Below are 15162 nucleotides of genomic sequence, written 5' to 3' on the forward strand. Positions count from 1 at the left end.
AGTGGTTGAAATGGATTAGATTTGGGCCCGTTATGACTGGGGTTCAGTGGAATTGGGGCCCATTAGCATTGGAGTATATGAAGATTGGGCCTATTACAAAACATGCCTCTTAAGATTAGCCCCTATTATGTCTAAGGGTCTATTAAGACTAAGGACCCATTCAATCAATCGCTTATTGTTCTCACCATAAAAGATCGTTACTGTCAGCAGGAGACGGAAGAATGTTTGTCTTATGTAACATCCATAAACCTATCAGTGATGAGTGAACGGAACCGCCCCCCCCCCGGCGTCGTAAAACCCTCACACTGACGATGCTTTTAATAGTAAGGGTTCGGGTCACTAACCCCTGTGATAGTTTACTTTAGTTTATGGGTACTGTAAATATCCCCAGCCACCAGCCACTTACCCAAAAGTTACCGTAACACAAACACAGCGAAGCAAAGTAAACTTGATATAATTTAAGTTTTTAAGAATATGAGAATGACTAAAGGAGAACAGTGATAGCTGCTGCAACAAAGAACTTGGACAGTGTAGGAGGACAAGACTCAAAATCATAACTCATCAGCTTTATAAACAAACTCCCAGTGGCAGGTGTCATGCTTATATGTAAAATACCCCAGTATATAAAAAAAATACAAATACTGTACTAAAAATTAATTAGTTCAGATAATTAAAATATAAATTATAATAAAACGAATTAGTGAGATGGACAACACACACCTCACACATCATTAAGAACAAAGAGCATAATTTGCCGTGGTGAGTGAGTAGCCACATTTATGGTTCTTGTTTGGCCAGCAGAGGATCAATAATGAGTTAGACACAAGGACTCACACACACGCCTCACTAAACTTACATCTGAATCTAAAAAACTCTCAGGTGTTAAGGGACACTCATTACTTAGTCATAGATGGAACAGAGGTAATGTTTACAATTACAGCTGATCCCCGACTTACGGCGGGGTTAGGGACCCAAATCCAGGTCGTAAGTCTAAATGGTCTTAAGTCGAAAATGCCAGCCATTTTAAAGTGAATTACAAACAAAAATTTTGTCAGTACACAGCGCAATCACTGACGTTGGGACTCGAAAATGCGTAATTTGACAAAATTTTGGTACGACTGAGGCGGTCGTATGTCAGGGTGGTCGTAAGTCGAGTAGGTCGTAAGTCGGGGAGTAGCTGTATTCCGCAAAGCAGTTAGGATAAATTTCAGCAAATTTGTCTTACAGAATTACTAAACAATATTTCTTATTTCAGACAGAGGAGTAAATCACCAGGAAAAACGAAAGAGAACTCAGAATTTTGAGTAAAGTTTCCCTACAAACAGCTGCTGCCAGCTGAGTGTGGTGTTCTGGCACTTTACGTCCTCGGTCTAGCACAGCAAAAACATAAAAACACTCATCAATAAAGGATCTTACAAGACCTTCACAGGAGCATCTCATCCCCTTTTCTCTTAATATAGATACGTCCAGTCATTCTCCTTACGAGCTACACAGTAGAGCGTACAGTCAATAGTGCCATTGATGTACACCCACCATCAACCTATGAGGGTATCTGGGAGGGCCCATACCTTTGCTGTCAATAATCCATCTTGCAGAACCTCTCCTATCAAAATTCATTTATATCCCAGACTATCTCCCTGCAGGGCTCTCTGCCACAGTATTTTGCCAATATCGCATAACATAAAAGCAGTTCATCAAATATTCTACTTCATTTTTCTAGTCTAATTAACCTAAGGATAAACCTCTGTGAAAAGACTTGACAATCATGCTTGTCTTGTGTTACCTGCAAAACTTCTTAAAAAAAAATTTTTGCAATAACAAAAGAGTAGTTCTGATATACTTCAACATATGATTTTGTATAAAGAAATTAATATACTACACCTGTATATAGTATTAAAATTATCTAATATAAAAACTTTACCAATTTACTTAACAACTGATATATGAACACAGCATTATCATATCTAATCAATAAAAGTATTCTCTGAGAAACATAGGTTGGCTGTTTATAAAATAAATGATGTATTTGGAAGTTCAGACAGAAGAGGAATAAATCAAATAATAAAAATGATGAGAATGAACAGAAATACTTAGATCAAAATGTCAATAGCTGGACTGGTCATGTAAAAACATGGGAATTCAAGGAAGGGAGAATCAGAAGAGATCTCACCTTTAAAGGGATCCAACCTTTAACAAAATATAAAACAAGGAATCGACCAATTCCCAATAATAACTGGTGATTATCTTGGCCTCTGTAATCCCCAGACGAGGCTAGTGAGGGTGCAGGTAGGGAATGATGGGTGTGTAGACAGCTGGAGATTATGGGGTTGGTGTTGGGACCGATGACTTATAGCTGTCTGACGTACACTCAGTTGTGTCTGTGTTTCTCCGGTGTGTCTTACTTGAGATGTCTCTTTCTGGCTTCTGTGTAAGTCTATGGTGCTATATATTTCTAAATACTGAGCTGTATTTGTTTATCTACATTTGATGAACTATCTCTTGGTTTCACTAAGTCTCTGCCATGCCTTTCCATCCTTATGTATATATCCTAACACAGTCCTCTACTCACTCTCCATCAGTGTAACATAGCAGGTGTACAAACCCCCCAAAATATTCAGGAAATCCAGGTTAAATACAACTGGGAGACATAATACACTAGAAAATATGATAAAAAGTTTACATGATCGGGTAAACTTACATTTTACGAAAAAAGAAGTAATTTAATTCGTGGGTTCATCAGCATAAAAAAAAAATGCTAATACACTTGTTAATCTTTGCCAATTTAGCATCACTATCATACTACAAAAACATATTAAGACAAAGACGAAGGACAAGAATGTACACATACGAGGTCTGTCCAAAAAGAAACAGAACTTTTTAAAAAACAAATTTATTGCTTTACTTACAACTTAATCAGACTTGTCTCCATCAAAGTACTCCCCTCCACTGTTGATACACCGCTCCCAACGTTTTATCCAGTTCTGGAACACGTCCTGGAACGCGTTTTGAGGGATGATGTGCAGGTCTCATAGCGAATTTTCTTCTATCCCTTTATCGGTTGAAATCAGCGACCTTTCAGGGTGGATTTCAACTTTTGGAAAAAAAAAAGTCGTCTTGTGCTTCACCAAAAAGTCACGGATAAGGAGCGACGTGTGAGCAGGTGCATTGTTATGGTGCAGCATCCAGGTCTTGTTTGTCCACGCCTCAGGCCTCTTCCTTCGCACTGCCTCCCTCAAATGCTTCACGACCTCCAAGTAAAACTCTTTATTGACTGTCTGACCACGTGGAACAAACTCAAGATGAACGACGCCCTTCCAATCAAACAAGACGATCAACATCACCTCCACATTTGAGTGCCTCTGACGTCCAGATTTGAGATCGTCTTCGGTGGATGTTCTTCCCCTTTTGAAATGCTCGTACCACACCTGACATTGCGTACAGCTCAAACAATCCTCCCCATAAGCCTGTTGCAACATTTGAAAAGTCTCCTTAAAAGTTTTTCCCAATTTGAAACAGAATTTCACACAAACACGTTGCTCTTCAAGATCCTTCATTGTACAACTTGCAACAAATCGCCAAGTGCACTAAACACACTTTCACTCTAGCACGTGTAGCTCGATGACTAATTGACGTGGCGTGATGCGACTAGTGTTAGACCAAAGGTCAAGGTCACCGCTACACAGTGCTCCCATCGCGAGCACGCTGCGCTGGCTCGTTGGCGCGCTATTTAAAAAGTTCGGTTTCTTTTTGGACAGATCTCGTCCACTGACACAATCCTTTGTACCCAACGTGAATTCTATCCCTCATAAATGGTATTGCCGATAGACTAATGTAATTAATAAACTTGTTACACACTCAAAGAATTTAGCTCTTCAAGTGCAGAAAACACACTATATCGAAAGCCTTATCAACAAAGACAAAATATTACCAAAAATATTGAGTGAATACAGAGCACAAGTAAATCTGTTATATCCAAAGAAGAAAAACTCCCATTCTATACTACATCTTTTCTCAGACCTGTGTTAAAATATGGGTCAGATACATGAAAATTAACCCCTAAGATGGAAGGTCTTGGACAAACAGCAAAAGTGAAGGTGTTAAGAATAATATATGGAGTCAAATGATTAAACAGAACTTAAACTGAGCACATTCACGAGAACTGTGGTTGTCGCAGCTAGCTATATTTATATGGACATCTGAAGAGAAATGCGAGATGATGACACTTTACTGAAAATATATTATGAGTGGAAAACTGGGGTTAGAAAAGTTGATGGCAGCTCTAGGATGAGAATCTTGAGTTGGCCTTACAGAGAAGCGGCATGGCAACTGACTGAAGGATGAAGATGGGGGACTAAGGATGTTAAATTAACTGGAGATATATCTTCTTTTATTGAAGGTGCTGTACTACAAAAAACAAAACTTTTGTTACTTTATATTTCAGAAGCACAGTTTGACTTGGTTCATAATTCATTAAATTCATGAATCTGCAGTGATCAATTAAAATATATTAATTATCTTGATTCTTTAACACAAGTTCGTGATTCCATTCACATTTCTATTTTCTGAAACATTGAACTAATAACAATTAATTATAATTCTTACACACTTTAACTTATACTACACAGAATTACCATTGAGTATTAATGGACACAGACCTGTACTGTGAAAGGAAATTTGTTTTCAGTATGTATGAGCTTGCCTACAGTTACAACATAGCCTCTCAAGATCAAGATACTATCACAAGTTTACTAGTCCGGAGGAAGCACATACATCTGACAAGCTGGTGAAAGATTACTGTGTCACAGTCTTTGAACATCACTACCATCACAAGGAGCAAAGCAGACTTACACACCTACATATGTCTGTAAAGCATATCATACAGGAATCATCACTCACCAAAACCACATTATTATCTTTTATATATATTCCCATTTTCTACATACAGTACTGATTTGATTCATAACCTATTAGAAAGTTACCACAGCCATCCTTTACTATGAAGAAAAATACAACTCTTCATTGGACTGGAAATTGAATCGTTCATCCACTGGCTGCTGCTCGAGCTGTTTGCTGGGACGCTAATTCAGGGTCTGCCACATCAACCAGAGGCTTCTTTGTAATTCTTTCTTGGTAAGTCACATCAACACCCTGAGCTGCTGGTGTTGAATTTGTTGGTGAGGATTTCTCGTCAGGTAATTCAAGTAGACGTCTTTGGTATATGTCTTGCATTTTCTTATTTACTGGGATTTCTTTATCCTGCAATGATATGACAATAGTGAGTACATCATTATCTCAAAACATAGACCAAATGGTATCAAATAAAGGATATTTTAATCTATGAAAAATCAAAATATATATTTCAAGTTTGCTTATCATATTTCTCAAGGCATAATTTACAACTTTAAGCTGAGTAACACAATCTCTTATTTCTGTACATTCAACCAGACATATTACAGAAAAAGAGAGACTGTATTCCAACAAGAACTAATTATCCACGTCAAAGAATCTAGTGGGCCAAGGAAAGATAAACAGACAGGCAGTGATCTGATCTTTCATATACAAACTTGAAAGAAAGAAAGAAAGAAAGAATTCAGATGACACTTCTTAATGGCCTCAAACCTAACACTTGAGGTGAAAGGCTCTGGCCCAATAACAGAGCCAAAGTCATGGCTTTAGATAAAAAAAGGGAGACTGAGAGGGAAAATGGGTATGGTTGTATATGTGCTGCAGAGGGCTCAAGAAAGACCATGCCTCAACCTAGAACATACAAGTTGAGGAAAAATAAAACGGAGGTGAAAAAGTAAAGGCAGTCCTATACCCTGGCATAAGAATGGGCAAAGAAAAAGAGGTGCAAGATAACATGGCACTACAATGTTATTACTGCTTTAAAATACTTGGCACTGATAATCCACTGATACTCTTCCTCACTGTGATTCTTAGGCATCAGCTAAGGGGTTATGATGATGTAACAATAATTCATTTGATATCTGGTTCATATTTCCTGTTCAGCGATTTACCTGGATCTCCTGCCACAGCTTTGTCAACTTTTTCAAATTGGGTACTTTCTTGAGTCTCTGAGTGAAGACAAACTGGTCCGTCTGGGTTTTTGTCAGTAAGTTGCAACCATTCTGCTCACAGAGATCACCTGCTAGTTCTCTGAAGGTTAATAAAAGTAAGTAGATTGAGATGGTAAAAATCAGCATTATAACAGAACTCAACTTGAGGTGGTAACATCAAATTAAGGGTAAAACAAAAATAGTCAATTTCCATTCCATATTTGGACACAAAATCATTTTCCAACAAAAACACAATAAACTGTTTATAGAAATATGTAAAGATGATTGACTACAGTATCATCTATAGCAGTTTTACACGCATAATAAAAATAAATTTCTCCCCATCACCAAGGTTGTCAGAACACCATGTACCTCAACACTCAACCAGTTAAATATGAACATTTGTAACATAACTACTCCATGAAGTCTTGTGAATGGTTGCCTTTGGATAAGTGAATTTACAAGTAGAAATCCATTAATACACATCGACCTAACTGCCATTATATTCCTTGGATGACCCAACAATATGGCTTTGACTTATGTACTGCAATAGCAAAATGTGATGCTGCACAAAAAACATGTTATCTGGCTCTTAAAACACTTCAGAAGATTTTTATGTACTGTATAGGTGTTACACTATTAATTCACAGGAAAACAATCATAAAACAAGATCATAACAGACCATATAACCAATGATATTAAGGAAAGTACATTATGTTCAAACATCAACTAATATTATTCTGACCATATCTGAAATAAATTAGCAAATACATTAATATTTTTTATGGCTTTTTAAGAATCAAAGGAAGATTCTAACTCACCTGTTTAAATTAGTATAAAATTTGACACCTGCTTTTCTCTCCAGGTAATTCATGGATACCTGGAACTCCTTCAGGTGATGAGAGTAGTCTATGGGCTTATTGGGCACGATGAATGACCCAGTAACAGTTTCATTACCATTTTTGGCAACAATCACTTTATACAGGTGAGTGGGAACTGAAACCTCACTGTCACCTATAACCTGTTTGAAAAAGGATTACAAAATAATTCTCAATATTCATGTGGCATAATTAAACCTGCTGCTCCCCCTTACTGGCCACACCCAGTTGCCACCAGTAGACTACTATGACAAGTCTTCTGTATCCACCCATGATTCAAAACTCCCCCAACAAGAACAGTGTCCTGTGATGACTCCTGTCCCTCCTACACAAACTCAGCGATGCATGGAGGAAGAGAATTAAGGGTTTGCATAGCTATAAACAGGTCTCCTTACAGCTATCAACAAACCACAACAAACTATAACAACTACTGCCACCACTCACTCCCCTCTCAAGGCTCTTCTCAAGCTGGTTACTCCCCTGAGAGCCATGCCTCCCTACTGTCGTCCAACAATGCTGATGTAGCCCCTCTGGGTCTATCCCAGTGGGCTCTACCTATTCTATGCCTTCAAACTAATCATGTGCTCAACTTGTCCACTAATCACCAACCACACCTGCTCCAGCCCTCAAAGTTGTCCCTCCTAAAAGACTCGGAAATGTCACCCCAACCACCATGAGCACCTCCAGCACCCTGTCCCCTGGAACCTCCAGGGGCATTCCTAACAATTCTGTCACAAAAATACTAAAAATATGTCCCTCAATATGTCCTGCCAAAATTTATGTGCCTCCATCTACCTCTATTGCGCTTATCCTCCCATTCAACATCCCTTCCTGACTAAATATCCCTCCTCCTAGCGACAGTCCTGGCACTTGACAATATTATGGACCTAACACACTTTGCCATAAGCATATGAACTGCACAGGCAATCCTCTGTATATACACTTATTCATACTTCACCACATGTAACTGGCTAACAAAACCAATGGCCTCTCAGGTACTCTCGCCCACCCATCATCAAGGCAAAAAAGGCAAGCATGTACTCAGCATGCTTCCCTGTTAAGTTCTGTAATGCTTCTGCACTTTGCCTTACACAAAATGTATGAGGGTGCCCAATAAAGTGCTGTAGTCCCTGAGCTGTGTGGGGTGAATCTGAAAAGTTGGTTTTGAATTAAACTGAGAAAAAGCTTGCAAATATTTCAATGTTTCCAAAATTATACATGAGAAAAAGTATACAGATATATAATGCACAAATACATAAACATGCAAACATATTGTTAGTCTGGGGCCTTTACATAATATTGAACAAAATACAGTATCATTTGTCAGGCAAAGACTAACCTCAAGGCTGAACTTCTTTTATCCAGTATATAATTTCATTTCACACGAGTATTTTGGGATCAAGATTCCTCACAAAGTTAAAATTGTAAATACTGTACTGATGATCTACAAGTTATGTGCACTGTACTAATATTTTGACTGAAGTACAGCAGAGAACAGTACTTAAAACTGACTTCATTCACTGTCATTACCTGCATACATGTACTCTATTATTTAGACTCATGAACCAGAAGCAGTAGATATTAATACATTATTCTGTCCATGACTGCTTGGATTCATGAGTCTGAATCTTGGGCTCGTGAATCTGCAGGAGAGGTGACAGGACATTTGTTCATGACTGTACAGGTTTCATCTGCCACAGCACAACAGTAATATACATCCACACACAAAACAAAACACAATAAACAGGAAATCATTGTAAGCTGATTTGCTGAACTTTCAAGGGGTATTACTGTACATACTGAATATACAGTACCCCTAATTATATTAATTCTTATGGGGAAAAATTCTCATTATAAAACATTTTACTATAAGTCGCTTTTCTCTGGTACACATCACTGACATACAATGAGGACCCCTGCACAGATATAAGATCAATGCTAGTGCTCAAAAAGGTTTTCCCTTCGACTAATTTCTGAAATTCTAAACTACACTGTATAAATATGGAGAAGACCAATTTACCTCGTATTTGACAATTTTCTTGCCATTTTCCTCCTCAGTTGGAAGGAAGAGTGGCCCTGAGGTAACCCACACATCCTTGAAACTCTGCGTCAGGTCCCGGCAGTAGATCTCAAATCGGTTCCAAAACCCTCCGTTGTTTTCAAAATTTTGTGGTACAATGTTAGTGAGGTAAAAAGTTTCATCCATTGATTCCTGTAAATAAGGACTTGTACAGTCATGGCATATTACCTCAAATGGCTCAAGAAATTAAAACAAAAATCATTCAAAATAAAAATGCAAACAATCTGAACATAGCTAATTTTCTAAAGGATAATTTTATTATCAATGGTTCTTTGATTAGCTGTTTCTGAAAAAAAAATCCTGTTTGTCACAAATATACTCTGGAAAAGTCATGCATAAAAGCTTTCTGGTCTGATGATTGTGAATACCCATTATGATCAGTTAATATTGTCAACATCAATGCATAGAAAACATAGCTAGTCTTTGCGTCTAATTAAAATGTCTTTGCTCGTATCTCTTAAAATGCCCCTAACTTTAATTATATTTTCTAATCACCCACTCACATTACAGAAGAAAGTCCTCGACATAAACCTTAAATAAAAAAATAACAAATTACAGTACAGTACAGTAATAGGGATAGCTTACTTGTGACATCTTATTATCACCTGCTGGGGTCATATGCCCTCGACTCCACCCAGAGCCTCGATAATCACTGTTAAATGCTGAAAACTCCTCTGGTATGTGAGGATCCATCTTGAACCTAGAAGCCTGCCTGTTTGCTGTACCCTGGAACAATGTAACACATAATGTATACATACTACATAACAGTAACAAAATTCTGAATAAAAAGTACAAAATGAATATCAATCATTATCCAAGATGACAATGAAAGTAGGTAAGAATCATTTGCCAGAATTTTAGAGTGGAAGCTTATAAGGTATAGTACTGGTATGCAACAAATTATGAAAAGCAAGATTATACTTTATTCATTAAATTATTCATTAACAAATACACAGGAGGTTTCATAAATACCTTTCATAAATCAGGGTGTGTATTCCTGAGACATAAAGATAAATGACTAAATGGCCAAATAGTCAATTCTCAATATTTTCAGAGTTACAGCACATGACAGGTCTGGGAGGAATGTGATGAAACCTATGGGGTGTATATGAAACACCCGCTGTTGCTAGTGACTTTTATTAACAATAATAATGCCATATGAATTGTGCTGGTATTAACATTTACAGCAAATGTTCAAAGTTCCGCCCCTCTTGCTCATACAGGCTTCAACCCATCGCACAAATAAGTGTCACACACGGTGCCACAATTCCTTGTGGTTTGGGACCTCTGTAACACACACCTTGCTTTCTATGTGACCCCACAGGTAGAAAATCAAGGGGATTTATGTCAGGTGACCGTAGGTTTCATCACATTCCTCCCAGACCTGTCATGTGCTGTAACTCTGAAAATATTGAGAATTGACAATTGGGCCATTTACTCATTTATCTTTATATCTCAGGAATACACACCCTGATTTATGAAAGGTATTTACGGAACATCCTGTATAAATATCACAGCAAATAATTTACAACTTTTATTTTTCTACAGTAGTGCTGCAAATGGACAATACAATATAAATGTAGAGAAATAAAAACTAAATTGATATCTTGGATGTTTATCTGCAATGTTTATGACAAGAGTTATCTGGTATATCCTTAAAAAAGTAAATGATTTAATGATATGTGATTTATAAAAGGTAAAAATAGCAGATAAAACTGTATCCAACTCTTTTTCATATATTGTATTCCTCACTGACCCTAACAAATGCTTACATATACTGTACATAACATTTTAAAAACTACCTATGTCCAAACATCCTAATTTCGTATACACTTCCCTCTGAAACTGATTATTAATAAAATCATTCTCACTTCTCATCCTTACGACAGTATATTCATTACTAATACCAAGTAGTGCATCATAAATGTTTAGAATGTGAACAATGCTTGAGTCAACATATAAATTTAAGGTTATAAACTACCAAGCTCTTACCTTGAGAAATTCAGCTGTTAAGTGTTCTGCCACCCAGGTTGGTGTCCTCCGGGCACAGTCATATTCAAGGACATGATTTTTAAATGTGCGCTTGATGCGGCCTCCTTCTGGCCAGCCATATGATAAGATCTGTGAGAGCCGAGGATCATCATCTGAAAAATTAACAGTGTTATTATGTGTTTTTGTGTTACATAATAATTTAATCTATATTGAGTTATGTCTGAAGATCCAACCTGGCATCTTACTCTATCCATATACTGTACAGATTTCAGTTCTAAATAACATTACTATAAATAAATTACAAATCCTAATAATTTGGGGAAATATTCTTATGGTAAGCAAGAAGTTATTAGTAATACACTGGAATAGGGTCATGGGCCAACTGGCAATTTTAGACAATTTTTCCATAGAATATCCCAAATCATGTCAAGGATCTTCATATTTTTATAATATTACCTAGGCTTTTTTTTCCTGAACACTAACTTACATTGATGTGCTACCTACTGGCCTCGCAATATTGGCTGCTTACATGAGTGTGGAACATTTCATAGACAGGACCACCCGAACGCTTCCCAAGAACCTTTTCATACACATGAACACTTCCAATGACTGCTACATTAAGAGTATGCGAGGTACAGTCTCGTTCAAGATTCTTTGAACACTGCTGGAGACAGCTGGCAACTCAAATTAACAGTATTATACCAACAGAAAAGTAGAATATAATACAAAACAACAAAGCCCAACCATTAAGCTAGGTAGTAGGCAGCTACCAAACAGGGAGGTACTACCGCCTGGGAAGGTATTGGAAGCATCATGTGTTGTCTAATGGTAGACCCTGCTGCCATATGGCATCACAGAAATTATGACCAAGTCCCAGGTTGCTGATCTGACTTTCTGCTTCATTTACACACAATTGCAGGGTCTCAATTGTTTCTCTTACTTTGACAACACAACATATATAATGTATATTGTTTCTCATTCTTGATTTATTTTTTAATTTTTGTATTTATTTATGGTTATTATTATAATTTTTAGTATTTTATTTTTATTTTTACTATTTTGTTATTATTTTTTATCAATTATCATAATAATAATAATAGTGATTATTATTATTACTATTACTATTATATTTTCGCCCCCCAGGCCCTGATGTGGGTCAGTGACCTGTGCCCGGGTGGGCTAATACCTATAAAAAAAAAAGCAATGGGGACTAAGTAACCAATCATCGATCACTTTTACATTCATTCATAATTTTTCCTACGTACTATAGTAAACAAACAGCCTTGAGTTGCCAGCCGTCTCCAGTAGTGTCCGAAGAATCTTGAACGAGACTGTACATATGATTCTTCATAGATACGATGAACCAACCAAACCTAACTAACATACCAATCCTAAGACGGAAATACATTACTGTAGGTTAGGTTAGGTTAGGTTGGTTAGATTGTTAGGTGTAGAAATGCCTAACTTAAAGCACCACATATGTACCCTCAGGTTAACAGAACATATTTACTTACAACAATAACTAGGGAAAAAACAAAATTAAAAAAATTGCAAATCCCCCTTATGTTTTGGGATATTCTTGAGGCAAGAAGCTACTTGCTATTGACTCATACCCCGCTTCAGATTATTACCAGAACCAGTCTTCTTCTAATGTTATAGCTGAAGCACAACACTGAGATAAAAGATAGTACAATAAGGGTTCAACTAATAAATTTTCTACTTTAAAAAACATTATTTCAATCTTATATACAGTACACACATGAGGGCACATTAGCTGACAAAACTCACAGAGAATAAGTACAGTGAAGTCTTTATAATTACTAACATAAAAGTTCTATATTACCTGGTCCAATAATTGCCTCAGAGTTTTCATCTCTACTAGACCGAGATAAAAATGATACTCCTGCAGGATCAGATGATAAAAGGCTGGTCTCAACTGGCACCTCGGCAGTGTAAGTCCACAGCTTGGTGATGCTGGTGAGTCCTACAGCAGACAGACACCCAGCCACCACACCACCAAACAAGGGTAACTTCATCTTCAACAAGTAATCAAATTCCTGTAAATATGAAGCGTAAAATTAACTCTATATTTCGTTCTTCTTATCGGGGCACAGTCAGGCTGCACAATGGCCAATGTTAAGAACAACGTATGAACAAGACAAAGGAAACATTTAATCTGTAGACGATATAAACAAGCCAAACCAACCTAGATAAAACTTTTGTATTACTATAAAATGTTTTATATGCTCTGGTAATATACTACAGGTTACAAAATTAAATAATGGCTATGGTTTTGTGGTCTTGTTCGTGGGAGTAAACATAACATTAGCTCTCGCCATCGCCCTCCGATTTGTTTACAAACAAATAATTCACTGGGCTGCATTTGAAAAAAATTCATGAGGTGCGGGGTTTCTTAGCTGATTCTTTATGTATTTTGCGTGCTGATTCCAAAAATGCCATTCATTTTGCCCAATCAGGTCAGATTTTTATGCTATGGGAATTAGGAAAAAATCGAAATTCTTAAATATGATGTCAAAATTTTTATGCAAAATATATCATAAGAAATGTAACCACAACACATAGGACCAAAATATGTCAACTACATAGATGCCTTTACAGTTAGACATGCATAAATGGCTGTCGCAGAGAATTTCTTTGGTGGTTGGTGTCTGGGGCGTCCCATTTCAGACACCAACAGTAGTCGGCGAGCATGTTGATATCCCAGCGACCCTGGTACCGCTCCTCCATTACACGGATATCTTGATGGAAGCGTTCTCCTTGTTCCTCACTCACATCACCACAGTTCTCTGGAAAGTAGTCCAAGTGGGAGCTGAGGAAGTGCATCTTGATGGACATGCGTGCACCAAGAACTTTGTAGCTCAGAAGTAGGTCCTCAACAACTCGTCCATACTCTGGACTTCTGTAGTTGCCAAGAAAATTGGAGACAATAGACTTAAAGGCATGCCAGGCTTTCTTCTCATTTACATCCATGCTGCAATCAAACTTGGGATCTTTGAAAAGCTCTCTGATCTGAGGGCCATCAAAAATTCCTGCATTCAGCTTTGCCTCACTGACTTTTGGAAATTTTTCTTTCAGAAAATTGAAAGCCTGGCTTTTTTTGTCCAGTGCCTTTACAAAGTTTTTGAACAGACCGAGCTTGATGTGCAGTGGCGGAAGAAGAATGTTCTGCGGATTCACCAGAGCATGGGCAACAACATTGTGAGAACCTGGAGTAAGTCCACTTCTTGCAGGCCAGTCACATTGCATGTAGTGCTGCTTGTCTGCTCGACTATCCCACAGACAGAGGAAACATGGAAACTTGGTGTAACCACCTTGTAGGCCCAGCACCATGGACACAACCTGTGGAAAAAACAGATTAAAAATATGTTTAGCTGAATAGTTTTATTATTAAAAAATATTAACACTTCATAATATGACAGTATGTCGGCAGACAATATTACCTATTAGAAAAACTGTCAACAAAATATCAATTTTTGAAAGCAACTGTTTTTGGTGTATTAAATTACCTTCAAGTCTCCACAGATCTTCCAATTGTGGTCTTTATACTTCAGAGCAGTTAACAGATACTCCATGTTGTTGTAGTTCTCATCCATCTGCACTGAATGCCCCACCGGAACAGACGCGACCTGGTTTCCATTGAACAACAACACAGCTTTCAAGCTTCTTTTTGATGAGTCAATGAAGAGCCGCCACTCTGATATATTGTATGATATTCCCATAGCTGCAATGAGTCCACTGATATTGTTGCAATACACCAATGAAGTTTCCTTGTCAAAACTGAAGAACTTGCGAAATTCCTTGTCACGGTTACGGTACCAGGCAAATGTTGTTCCTGGTGCTAAGACATTGTGTTCGCAAAGCCGTGATCCTAGTAGTTGAGCTGACTCCTTAGACAAGCCCAAGTCTCTTGTTAAATCATTCAACTCAGCTTGACTGAAGGGTATGGGCTCTTTTGCAGAAGCTGTGGGCAAGTATGTACTAGAAGCGTCAGTCTCTTCTATGTCTTCATCGATATCATGATCGTCATCGAGTATCATGTCCCTATAGTTTTCTGGTGGAGTTGGAATTGGTGTTCCTGGTCCGTGAGGAACTGGTTTGATGGCTGAGGGTACATCTGGATACTTAACATGATGTT

The 15162-nt window shown here is 37.6% G+C and overlaps 1 protein-coding gene across 1 annotated transcript; it reads right to left on the bottom strand.

Annotated features, from left to right (window-relative positions):
* Window positions 1-4374: 4374 nt before the first annotated feature.
* Window positions 4375-13136, bottom strand: LOC121867935 (nuclease EXOG, mitochondrial-like). Its single transcript, XM_042368082.1, has 7 exons — window positions 12850-13136; window positions 11007-11158; window positions 9600-9740; window positions 8955-9146; window positions 6878-7077; window positions 6018-6156; window positions 4375-5256 (listed from the first exon to the last, which is right to left on the bottom strand). Exons 1-7 carry the CDS (start codon window positions 13040-13042, stop codon window positions 5041-5043), a joined length of 1233 nt encoding a protein of 410 aa, XP_042224016.1. The 5' UTR covers window positions 13043-13136; the 3' UTR covers window positions 4375-5040.
* Between the last annotated feature and the right edge of the window lie 2026 nt (window positions 13137-15162).

The sequence above is a fragment of the Homarus americanus genome, unplaced genomic scaffold (genome assembly GCF_018991925.1).
Source record: "Homarus americanus isolate GMGI-L3 unplaced genomic scaffold, GMGI_Hamer_2.0 scaffold37032, whole genome shotgun sequence".
NCBI classification, from domain to species: Eukaryota; Metazoa; Arthropoda; class Malacostraca; order Decapoda; family Nephropidae; genus Homarus; species Homarus americanus.

What these genes read in the sequence shown, in the direction of transcription:
- LOC121867935 (XM_042368082.1), bottom strand. Translation starts at nt 13,042, where the DNA reads ATGAAGTTACCCTTGTTTGGTGGTGTGGTGGCTGGGTGTCTGTCTGCT. An exon ending in TAACAGCTGAATTTCTCAAG is followed by an intron (nt 9,741 to 11,006) that starts GTAAGAGCTTGG and finishes ACATTGTTCCAG; the next exon opens with GGTACAGCAAACAGGCAGGC. An exon ending in AGAAAATTGTCAAATACGAG is followed by an intron (nt 7,078 to 8,954) that starts GTAAATTGGTCT and finishes TTTTTCAAACAG; the next exon opens with GTTATAGGTGACAGTGAGGT.